Source organism: Bufo bufo, chromosome 5 (genome assembly GCF_905171765.1).
Source record: "Bufo bufo chromosome 5, aBufBuf1.1, whole genome shotgun sequence".
Taxonomy (NCBI): domain Eukaryota; kingdom Metazoa; phylum Chordata; class Amphibia; order Anura; family Bufonidae; genus Bufo; species Bufo bufo.
The window spans coordinates 241,948,524-241,961,569 of NC_053393.1; the positions used below are offsets into that span (position 1 = coordinate 241,948,524).

Below are 13,046 nucleotides of genomic sequence, written 5' to 3' on the forward strand. Positions count from 1 at the left end.
ATAGAGCATTGACGTCATGTCTATTGTGCTTGTGGTCCATGTGGCCAAAGTTTAGAAAAAATTTTATGCAATCAATGTCAACTATGTTTATTTCAATAACACTTTCATATTTTTATAAACGTCAGGCTGCGTGAATGTGTTAGGGCTCTTTCACACCTGCGTTCTTTTCTTCCGGCATAGAGTTCCGTCGTCGGGGCTCTATGCCGGAAGAATCCTGATCAGTTTTATCCTAATGCATTCTGAATGGAGAGAAATCCGTTCAGGATGCATCAGGATGTCTTCAGTTCCGGACCGGAACGTTTTTTGGCCGGAGAAAATACCGCAGCATGCTGCGCTTTTTGCTCAGGCCAAAAATCCTGAAGACTTGCCGCAATGCCGGATCCGGAATTAATGCCCATTGAAAGGCATTAATCCGGATCCGGCCTTAAGCTAAACATCGTTTCGGCGCATTGCCGGATCCGACGTTTAGCTTTTTCTGAATGGTTACCATGGCTGCCGGGACGCTAAAGTCCTGGCAGCCATGGTAAAGTGTAGCGGGGAGCGGGGGAGCAGTATACTTACCGTCCGTGCGGCTCCCGGGGCGCTCCAGAGAGACGTCAGGGCGCCCCAAGCGCATGGATCACGTGATCACATGGACACGTCATCCATGCGCATGGGGCGATCTGACGTCATTCTGGAGTTCCCCGGGAGCCGCACAGACTGTAAGTATACCGCTCCCCCGCTCCCCGCTCCTACTATGGCAACCAGGACTTTAATAGCGTCCTGGCTGCCATAGTAACACTGAAAGCATTTTGAAGACGGATCCGTCTTCAAATGCTTTCAGTACACTTGCGTTTTTCCGGATCCGGCGTGTAATTCCGGCAAGTGGAGTACACGCCGGATCCGGACAACGCAAGTGTGAAAGAGGCCTTAATCTATAAGCTACAGTATCTTTTTCAATATCCCAAAATAGTGATTTTCTGTCATGTGATGTATTCTTTTTTTTAAATCTGTTTTTTTAAATTTGTTCTTTCCATCTGTAGGTTTAACTTGTTTTAAACCCAAAGAGTCAGCAAGTGCTTGTATTTATGTGCTTATATAGCCAAGTAAAATAAGATGACCTAGTAGATTTAGATTTGCATTACTTGCAGCTGACATACTTGCTCAGCTTTAACAAATGACAAACATCTAATGCACAGTTCAGCCTACTTTGCTCTTAAAGTCTCATTCATTTTCAGCATTATTTGATTATTTCATTGAGTTAAACATTTCCAGAAGTGTTACTAATAGAGATGAGTGCATTAATTCTAAACTAATCAAATTAATTATGTTTCCCAATATTTTGGATCGCAAACAAATCTGCAATTCATTTTGGAGGAATCTCTCAAAATAGTGGTTACCATTTTAAAAGTCAGAAGACAAAGAAGGTACCTGCCTCCAAAAAGGATAATTTGTGGAGCATTTTTTTAATTTTAAGATAAAAATCAGACAGTGCTCTGAATTTTTAAACAGGTTGTTCGTTAACACCGCCTTCCATCCGTTCACCCATAGACATTGTCACTGTCACTTAATGTCATTACTAATGCTGTGTTAACATTAAAGAGCCTGAAAGGGGGTTGGAGAGCTCAGAGTGTCATGAACAACTTTTCAGGTCAATCTGAGCACTTTCGATTCAGGTCACATTTGTTCATGAGAGAATGAAATCTTCATTAGAATTAGACCAGAAATGAAAGAATTTAACTCAACTATAGTTACTAATATACTTATTTGTATAACAAGTGTATGTGCTGAATTCTCATATCTGCTTACATGCATTCTAAAGTGAAAAATATTAAGACCTTCTGGCATATGAATATTCTTTAATGCTTACCTCTTCCATTTCAAATGACTCTGGATATAGAGGTTGGAGTCTTTGTTGAACATTTTTTTGTAATGTTTTGGAAGGCACCCTTGAGTCCTTCAGTGTTGTCATTTTGGTTTTCATGTCAGGATGGCTACATTGTTTCATAGGTGTAGAAAGTGAACATGCTTCAGATTGTTGCCCATCAGGTAGCTTGTTGCAATTGTCACTAGCTGTCGAAGTCACCAAACTGCACTCTGCAGCACTATGTTTCTGCTTTCTGAAGACCTTCAAGTTACTGTCATCTTTTAAATTCCCTGGTTGCTTTTGGTTTTCCTTAGGTACCTCAGGTTCTGCTTTAGTAGGGCTTAAGTTTTCGTCAACTATTTTCACCTGCTTAGAAAATTTCCAAAGAAGCTGTCGTATTCTTCTTCTCTTCTCTGGAGTAAGTTTTGATTTTCTCTCAGAATTTGCATTCTGACTATCTTTATGTTGAATAGTGTGAATATCATTTAGTAATGAGGAAAATGCACTTGTCACTTGTTCTAAGACTTCCAGTTGCCGGAAACGGCCTAAAGTATAAGAAGACATATTTTATTTCTATTAAGTTGTTAAAAGAACAAAAGAAGAAACCAATAAAAGAAGGTTCTCAGTGCAGAATTGAGGATAATTTGGGAATGGAGGCCATCTCCTACTTCAGAGTACTTGGCTTCCAAAGATTTTATCCATTAAAGGAATGAAATCGGAGCAATAGAATGTCAGCTTTTCTGATGTACAGGAATTTGAAATAATGGAGTATTGTATTTGAATTTCAACTAAAAATTCCAAATACAGTCTACAACAAAAGAACTACAATATAATGTCTCTAACATGTCTATTTATTCTGTATGTATTTCTATGGTATTCCTCAGATCTGATGGTGTTGAAAGCTAATCATGATGTACTTAAAGGGGTTCTACAGTTTGTTTTAACTGATGATCTATCCTCTGGATAGATTATCAGCATCCGACACCCGGGACCCCCGCTGATCAGCTGTTTGAGAAGGCAGCAGCGCTCCAGCAGCACCTCGGCTTCTGACTGTTTACCGCTGGCCCAGTGACGTCAAGACTAGTATCAACTTGCCTGGGTGGGGCTAAGCTCCATTCAAGTAAACAGAGCTTAGCCGCGCCCAGGCCAGTTGATACTAGTCGTGATGTCACTGGGCCAGTGGTAAACAGTGAGAAGTCCGCGGTGCTGCTGGAGCGCCGCTGCCTTCTTAAACAGCTGATTGGCGGGGGTCCCGGGGGTCAGAACCCCGCCGATCAGATGCTGATGGTCTATCCAGAGGATAGATCATCAGTTAAAACAAACTGTAGAACCCCTTTAATGCCATGTATAGTTAAATGATTGCTGAATTAGAAGAATCAAGGAGCATACACCATTTCTACACTGTCATTGTATATCTAGAAGAGCCATCTAGAGTCTCAAAATGTTCCTGTTAATGCTTTTTTCCTTGAAGAATTATTCCCAGCAGGACATTTATGGTATACTCACACCCCTTGGCCCTGCAGGGATCTGGAAATGAGGCCAGGTCTTTTGCCACCATGAATGGAGAATGGAGAGGTAGATGCACATACAGTGCTGTATATGGCTCTCTCCATTCACTTCTATGAGAGTTCAGAATCAGAACATGGCCAAGTAAATATATTTAGCTATTTTTGCAACTGACTAGGCAATTGACTATAGTGCAATGGTGCAGGATTATTATGAAGGGTCATTGGAGAACATTTAATTAAACACACCACAACCAGGGGCGGACTGACCGGTCGGGCACTTCGGACATGGTCCGAGGGCCCGGCCGGGATGGGGGCCCGCCGCAGAATAACATTATGTTATGCACTGTATTCTATCGCACCGGGCCCCGCTCGCTGTAATACTAATATTCATATGTGAATAACTTGAAATCCTCTGCGATCCTCTCCCTCTGAGCTCTCTGTACTCACAAACTCAGTAGCAGGCTGGGCGGCAGCGCAACTCTTCCTGTGTACTAGCACATGGGGGGAGGGGGGTTGGGTTGGCACCTGATACTGGCACATGGGGAGGGGGAGGGGGGTTGGCACTAGGATACTGGCACATGGGGAGGGGGGTTGGCACTAGGATACTGGCACATGGGGGGGGAAGGAGAGAGGCACTTGATACTGGCACTTTTTTTGGGGGGGGAGATGGCACTATGATACTGGGACATGGGGGGAAGAGAGAGGCACTTGATACTGGCACATGGGGGGGTTTGGCACTATGATACTGGCACATGGGGGTGGGAAGGAGAGAGGCACTTGATACTGGCACATTGGGGGGGTGGCACTATGATACTGGGACATGTGGGGGGGAGGAGAGAGGCACTTGATACTGGCACATGATGGGGGGGCATCTATGGGGACACTTACTGGCACATTATTGGGGGGCATTATGGGGGACACTAGGCCAGCAGCCTATCAGAGGCCGGACACTGAGGGCATCTACTGGGGCACTATATATGGCACTAGCAGGAAGGGGGGAGAGGAGCACTATGGGGGAATTTACTGGGGGCACTATATAGGGGTATTTTATACTGGGACATTATGGAGGCACTATGGGGACATTAGCTCAACTGGGGGCATTACAAGGGGGTATTTTTTGCACTGTCACATTAAAAAGAGAATTATTTCTACTGGGGGGGCATTATGGTGGGCTTTATTACTCCCCATGGTATGACCCCCTAGTAGCAGCACCAGCCTCTCCCTGCTCTGCTATCCCTCTGCCCCTTCTCCAAATCCTTATTATGAAATCTTTCTCATTAGGATGAAACACAACATCAGCTCCGCCGAGCCAACGGCCAAACTGTTAGTGGTGTCCGAGATCCCCAAGGGCCAAGTAACTGTAAGTTTTCATATGAAATATGTTTATGTTATACACATATAGCCTACACTGTGCCACACAATATACAGTATACCGCTACACTGTGCCACACAATATACAGTATACCGATACACTGTGCCACACAATATACAGTATACCGATACACTGTGCCACACAATATACAGTATACCTCTACACTGTGCCACACAATATACAGTATACCGCTACACTGTGCCACACAATATACAGTATACCTCTACACTGTGCCACACAATATACATTATACCGCTACACTGTGCACCACAATATACAGTATACCGCTACACTGTGTCACACAATATACAGTATACCTCTACACTGTGTAGTCTGTTCTATAAGCACCATTGTTTTGTGGTGGTGGACAGAAAATAATCTGGAAGTGCCCCTCCCGAGACCAGGCTCTGACTGCTAGGGGGGATCTGCTGAGCTAACGGATGCCCCCTATGGCAGCAGCACCACCATAGCCCCCATATATGTCCAAAAAATTATTGCTTTGGGGGGGGGGACACACCATTTTCTACCGCATCGGGTGACACCAGCCCTAGCAACGCCACTGGCTCCGCCTGCTTCATTCATAAAGTGGGAGGAGCAGTCGCGTGACGTCAGTGAGTTGCGCTGCCGCCCAGCCTGCTACTGAGTTTGTGAGTACAGAGAGCTCAGAGGGAGAGGATCGCAGAGGATTTCAAGTTGTTCACATATGAATATTAGTATTACAGTGAGCGGGGCCCGGTGTAATAGAATACAGTGACTGCACCGGGCCCCGCTGCCATTACAACACCAGATGCCGGCCCCCAGACCCTGTATTGGGGATCATTCACTCACAGGGACACTGTTATGGGGGGATCTGTGGATGACACATATATAGCATAAGGTGCTATATATGTGTCACCCACAGATCCCCCCCACAACAGTGCCATCCACAGAGCCCCCACAACAGTGCCATCCACAGAGCCCCCACAACAGTGCCATCCACAGAGCCCCCATAACAGTGCCATCCACAGAGCCCCCATAACAGTGCCATCCACAGATCCCCCATAACAGTGCCATCCACAGAGCCCCCATAACAGTGCCATCTACAGAGCCCCCATAACAGTGCCATCCACAGAGCCCCCACAACAGTGCCATCCACAGAGCCCCCACAACAGTGCCATCCACAGAGCCCCCATAACAGTGCCATCCACAGAGCCCCCATAACAGTGCCATCCACAGAGCCCCCATAACACTTTTTGGTTCAAAATATTTTTTAATTTGGCTATTCCCCACCCCTCTTGTAATTGTTCCGCTACTTGTGGGCTGCGCGGGAATGAGTTCAGTCACTTCGGTGGGCAATCCCGTCCTGCAGCGCGTGATCCCGCAAGACCCGCCGCTGTAGGTCACGGGTCTCGCGGGATCACGCGCCGCAGGATTGGATTGCACACCGAAGTGACTGAACTCATGCCCATGTAGCCCGCAAGTAGCAGATCAGTGGAACAAGTACAAGGGGGATGGGGGGATGATCTGTGGGGTTGCCCAGACGGCTAGGCCCTTCACAGTAGTTATTAACCCCTTTCAGCAGTCCCCCATTCACTGAAGGGGGGACTGCTAAAAGGGATTAATAACTACTGTGAAGGGCCTCCCCCCCTTTCACAGTAGTTATGCCCAGATATGTGCCCCCTTCACAGTAGTTATGCCCACACTGCTTCTAACAGAGACTCACTAATGGACGCTGAGATTAGATCACCCCATACGAAAGCATTGAATCAATGCTTTCCTATGGGGAAAAATCTGACCCTGGAGGTCATCATGCAGGGTGTGAGGACGTCCAGCATCAGATACCAGACCAAAGGTCTGTTTTACGCCAGGAAGCCCTCAGGTGGCTGCCAGCCACTAGAGGCTGACTTATTGCTGGAACGTAAACAATGCAGTTTCTCTAGAACATTGCAGCTCGATTTGCAAAAGGGACACTGTACCCAGACCACATCAATGAGCTGAAGTGGTCTGGGTGCCTTTTGTGTCACTTTAACTTTGAAATCTTATTAAAGATTGTGTAGGGTGTGGCTGAAGGCGGGACAAGGGTGGGGCTTGCAGCAGAACATGGGTGGGGCCTGTAAGGGGGCCCTTGATTTATTTTGCCTGGGGGCCCTGAGGGTTCTCAGTCCGCCCCTGACCACAACTATAAAAATTGTACATAGTGCTAGTTTCAAAAAATGTCTCGGAGAAGACATTGCAGAGATGTTGTTCTGTATAATTCAGTGCAATGGAAAAGAGTGGCTGTTGCTTATAGCAACCAGATTATTGATCTCTTCCCAAGCCCATTTGGAAAATGAAAGCAGGAATCTCATTGGCATTGATAAATCCACCATAATTGTGCAGTAGTAGTACTCTTTTAATCAATTTCTTTATTAAAAAAAAAGTCACAAATGATGGACGGTTAATATAGAACATTTTCCATGACTCCTTCACTAAACACTTACCACACACATTAGGATTTTCAATTTCCATCCGCCTTTTCTGTGCCTCTAAAAACACTCTAGTGGTAATCCCTCTAGCTTCGGAAGGTGTCATGATAAAACGAGAAGGAATTTTAGTGCAGATATCAGGTTCATCTATGCCAAATCCAAGATCAATGAGAAGATCCACTGGATCAGCCTCACATAGTTTCAGCATGTCTGAGATGCTGTAAGAAAAAAATCATGTAAGTGTTATAAATTATATACTTAGTCTGTATTTTCACATGTATCTTGCATCCAGGATCCTAGGATATGTGCTCTTATACAGTATTACTACCTTCAGGCTTTTATTCTCCACGTTTGGCCAAGCAAGACTTCCTGTGTATCCCATGACTGGTAACTGAAGGCCAAAATGGAGTGTGCAGCGGCCACAGTATAATAAACAAGACTGCATGATTCACGTGACTGAAGGTAGGCAGAGATGTGGCTGATAACATTTCAAAATTTATTTAAATGTTCACTGTTCTTTATTGAACATGCTATTAGGGAGATTTAATAAGAAAGCTTTAATAGTTGTCATTAGAGATGAGTGAATCAACGTTGGCAAAGTGGAATTTAATCTAAATTTCAAGAAAAACTTGATTCACACCGAATCTGAATTTCCTCACGCTTCGTGGTAACGAATCACATTTTTTCCTAAAACTGCTGCTGCACGTGTTAGGACATGGGGCAAGGTACTCTGGAAACGAGGGATCACCCACAATGCCTTGCATGTATCCAACCAGCAGCCAGCCAGCCCTGTGATATCACAGCCCCATAAATAGCCTCAGCCATCTTGGATTCAGCCATTTTCCAGTATACTTAGAGCAGGGAGAGACGTCAGCAGGCGCTAGGGACAGTGGTAGAAATGACTTTAAAACTTTTATTTTGCTGTATAGAAGTTCAGGGAAAGGTTATAGGGAGGAATCATTCCACAGTATTGAAGCAGAACAGGGTTCAGTAGGGAGGTTTACAGTCTGAGTAATAGGAACAATCCTATTACACCTTACTGCACTGACTGGGGATCCAAAATGCCATTATACAGCTCTGTAATTGCAGCAAACCGTTTGTGTTATTGGGGTGCAAGTGCTGTTTGATACAGTCATTAATAGGGTTTATTACAAGGAAATATTTCTACGTCTTATTTGCCCTTGTGCGATGCAGTTATATGTTCTAAAGCATTTATTGGCATGTATTAGTGGAAAAAAAAAGGCTTATTACCCGTTGTGTGGTGAAGTGAAAAAATTAAAGCCCTTTTTGGCATGTATTAGTGGCAAAAAATGATATATTATTTGCCGTTCAGGGGTGCAGTTATATGTTCTAAGGCTCTTTTTGCTGTGCATTAGTGACAAAAAAATATATATTATTTGTCGTTCAGCAGTGCAGTTATATGTTCTAAAGCAGGAATGCTCAACCTGCGGCCCTCCAGCTGTTGTAAAACTACAACTTCCACAATGCCCTGCTGTAGGCTGATAGCTGTAGGATGTTCGGTCATGCTGGGAGTTGTAGTTTTGCAACAGCTGGAGGGCCTCAGGTTGAGCATGCCTGTTCTAAAGCTTTTTGTGACGTGTATAAGTGGAAAAAAGTAAGCGCCTATTTGCCATTCAGCGGTGCAGTTATATGTTCTAGAGCCCTTTTTGGCGTGTATTAGTGGCAAAAAAATATATATTATTTGCCGTTCTGCGGTGCAGTTATATGTTCTAAAGAATTTTTTGTGGAGTGTATAAGTGGAAAAAAGTAAGGGCCTATTTGCCATTTAGCTGTGCAGTTATATGTTCTAAAGCCTATTGTGGCATATATAAGTGGAAAAAGGTAAGGGCCTATTTGCCGTTCAGCGGTGCAGTTATATGTTCTAAAGCCCTTTTTGGCGTGTATTAGTAGCCAAAAAATATATATTTGCCATTCAACAGTGCAGTTATATGTTCAAAAGCCCTTTTTGGCATGTATTAGTGGCAAAAAAATATACATTATTTGCCGTTCTGCGGTGCAGTTATATGTTCTAAAGACTTTTGTGGAGTGTATAAGTGGAAAAAAGTAAGGGCCTATTTGCCGTTTGTCAGTGCAGTCATATGTTCTAAATCCCTTTTTGCAATGTATTAGTGGCAAAAAAAAATATATTATTTGCTGTTCAGCAGTGCAGTTATATGTTCTAAAGCCTTTTTTGCCGTGTATTAGTGGCAAACAAATATATATTATTCCTCTTTACAGAACTGTTTCAGTTCAGCAATATTCTTGGGATGTCTGGTGTGAATCAATTTCTTAAGGTCATGCCACAGCATCTCAATCGGGTTGAGGTCAGGACTCTGACTGGGCCACTCCAGAAGGCGTATTTTCTTCTGTTTAAGCCATTCTGTTGTTGATTTACTTCTATGCTTTGGGTCGTTGTCCTGTTGCAACACCCATCTTCTGTTGAGCTTCAGCTGGTGGACAGATGGCCTTAAGTTCTCCTGCAAAATGTCTTGATAAACTTGGGAATTTTTTTTTCCTTCGATGATAGCAATCCGTCCAGGCCCTGACGTAGCTAAGCAGCCCCAAACCATGATGCCCCCACCACCATACTTCACAGTTGGGATGAGGTTTTGATGTTGGTGTGCTGTGCCTCTTTTTCTCCACACATAGTGTTGCGTGTTTCTTCCAAACAACTCCACTTTGGTTTCATCTGTCCATAGAATATTTTGCTAGTACTGCTGTGGAACATCCAGGTGCTCTTATGCAAACTGTAAACGTGCAGCAATGTTTTTTTTGGACAGCAGTGGCTTCCTCTGTGGTATCCACCCATGAAATCCATTCTTGTTTAGTGTTTTCGCTAACAGGGATTTTAGCATATGCCAGAGAGTTTTGTAAGTCTTTAGCTGACACTCTAGGATTCTTCTTCACCTCATTGAGCAGTCTGCGCTGTGCTCTTGAAGTCATCTTTACAGGACAGCCACTCCTAGGGAGAGTAGCAGCAGTGCTGAACTTTCTCCATTTATACACAATTTGTCTTACTGTGGACTGATGAACAGCAAGGCTTTTGGAGATACTTTTATAACCTTTTCCAGCTTTATGCAAGTCAACAATTCTTAATTGTATGTCTTATGAGAGCTCTTTTGTGCGAGGCATCATTCACGTCAGGCAATGCTTCTTGTGAAAAGCAAACCCAGAACTAGTGTGTGTTTTTTATAGGGCAGGGCAGCTGTAACCAACATCTCCAATCTCATCTAATTGATTGGATTCCAGTTGGCTGACACCCCACTCCAATTAGCTCTTGGAGATGTCATTAGTCTAGGGGTTCTAGGGGTTCACATACTTTATCCACCTGCACTGTGAATGTTTACATAGTGTGTTCAATAAAAACATGGTAACATTTAATTCTTTGTGTGTTATTAGTTTAAGCAGACTGTGATTGTCTATTGTTGTGACTTAGATGAAGATCAGATCACATTTTATGACCAATTTGTGCAGAAATCCATATCATTCCAAATGGTTCACATACTTTTTCTTGCAACTATATAAGTGGAAAAAAGTAAGGGACTATTTGCCGTTCAGCGGTGCAGTTATATGTTCTAAAGCTGTTTTTGTCGTGTATTAGTGGCAAAAAAATATATATTATTTGCCGTTCTGCGGTGAAGTTATATGTTCTAAAGCCCTTTTTGGTGTGTATTAGTGGCAAAAAAATATATATAATTTGCCGTTCAGCGGTGCAGTTATATGTTCTAAAGCCTATTGTGGCATATATAAGTGGAAAAAGGTAAGGGCCTATTTGCCATTCAGCAGTGCAGTTATATGTTCTAAAACCCTTTTTGGCTTGTATTAGTGGCATAAAAAAAGTATTTGCAGTTATGTGGTAGTGAGAAAATTACAGCCCTTTTTGGCGTGTATTAGTGGCCAAAAAATATATATTTGCCATTCAACAGTGCAGTTATATGTTCAAAAGCCTTTTTGGCGTGTATTAGTGGCAAAAAAAGTATACATTATTTGCCGTTCTGCGGTGCAGTTATATGTTCTAAAGCCCTTTTTGCCATGTATTAGTGGCAAAAAAATATATATTATTTGCTGTTCAGCGGTGCAGTTATATGTTCTAAAGCCCTTTTTGCCGTGTATTAGTGGCAAACAAATATATATTATTTGTCGTTCAGCAGTGCAGTTATATGGTCTAAAGATTTTTGTGGAGTGTATAAGTGGAAAAAAGTTAGCGCCTATTTGCTACTCAGCGGTGCAGTTATATGTTCTAAAGGCCTTTTTGTCGTGTATTACTGGCAAAAAATTATATATTATTTGCCGTTCTGCGGTGCAGTTATCTGTTCTAAAGCCCTTTTTGAAGTGTATTAATGGTAAAAAAATATATATTGTTTGCCATTCAGCTGTTCTGTTCTAAAGCTTTTTGTGGAGTGTATAAATGGAAAAAAGTAAGCGCCTATTTGCCGTTCAGCGGTGCAGATATATGTTCTAAGGCCCTTTTTGCTGTGTATTAGTGGCAAAAAAATATATATTATTTGTCGTTCAGCAGTGCAGTTATATGTTCTAAAGCTTTTTGTGACGTGTATAAGTGGAAAAAAGTAAGCGCCTATTTGCCGTTCAGTGGTACAGTTATATGTAGAGATGTCCCGAACTATTCGCCGGCAAACATCGCTTGTTCGCGTTCGCCGCGGCGGGCGAACATATACGATGTTCGGTCCGCCCACTATACGTCATCATTGAGCAAAATTTGACCATGTACCTCACAGTCAGCAGACACATTCCAGCCAATCAGCAGCATACCCTCCCTCCCAGACCCTCCCACCTCCTATCAAAAAGCAAGGACATCATCCATCTTAGATTTATTCGGAAGCTGCAGTGTTAGTGAGAGCAGGGAGAGTGCTGCTGCTGCTGATTTAATAGGGAAATCGTTAGCTAGGAAAGTGTTCTGTGTCCACTCCAGTCCTCAAAGACTCATCTGATCTGCTGTAAGGACAGCGTCCTGACAGCACCTCAAAAAGCCCTTTTTAGGACTAGTAAATCAGTCTGCTTTTTTTCTTCTTCTCTGTAATATAATTGCAGTTGCCTGCCAGCGTGTGTGTCAGGCCCACAGCGTGTACTGTGCCCACTACTGCCAGTGCCCAGTGCAAACACTCATATCTGGTGTCACAGTAGCTTGCATTTAAAACAGTAAAACAATTTTTTCACTGTAATATAATTGCAGTTGCCTGAAAGCGTGTGTTTCAGGCCCACAGCGTGTACTGTGCCCACTACTGCCAGTGCCCAGTGCCACCAATCATATATGGTGTCACAGTAGCTTGCATTTAAAACAGTAAAACAATTTTTTCACTGTAATATAATTGCAGTTGTCTGCAAGCGTGTGTTTCAGGCCCACAGCGTGTACTGTGCCCACTACTGCCAGTGCCCAGTGCCACCACTCATATCTTGTGTCACAGTAGCTTGCATTTAAAACAATAAAACAATTTTTTCACTAATACAATTGCAGTTGCCTGCCAACGTGTGTGTCAGGCCCACAGCGTGTACTGTGCCCACTACTGCCAGTGCCCAGTGCCACCACTCATATCTGGTGTCACAGTAGCTTACATTTAAAAAAGTAAAACAATTTTTTCACTGTAATATAATTGCAGTTGCCTGCAAGCGTGTGTTTCAGGCCCACAGCGTGTACTGTGCCCACTACTGCCAGTGCCCAGTGCCACCACTCATATCTGGTGTCACAGTAGCTTGCATTTAAAACAATAAAATAAAAAAATCACTGTAATATAATTGCAGTTGCCTGCCAGCGTGTGTGTCAGGCCCACAGCGTGTACTGTGCCCACTACTGCCAGTGCCCAGTGCCAACACTCATATCTGGTGTCACAGTAGCTTGCATTTAAAACAGTAAAACAATT

General features: G+C 43.4%; 1 protein-coding gene across 1 annotated transcript in view; it reads right to left on the reverse strand.

The window, feature by feature from the left end:
* The window catches only part of ITPRID1 (ITPR interacting domain containing 1), a 262,177-nt gene that overhangs the window by 111,871 nt on the left and 137,260 nt on the right, over positions 1-13,046 (reverse strand). Inside the window, exons 6-7 of the mRNA XM_040433939.1 lie at positions 7,186-7,388; positions 1,850-2,391 (exon numbers count right to left, since the gene is read on the reverse strand). Of these exons, the coding sequence (XP_040289873.1) occupies positions 1,850-2,391; positions 7,186-7,388 (745 nt within the window). The remainder of the gene's footprint in view (positions 1-1,849; positions 2,392-7,185; positions 7,389-13,046) is intronic.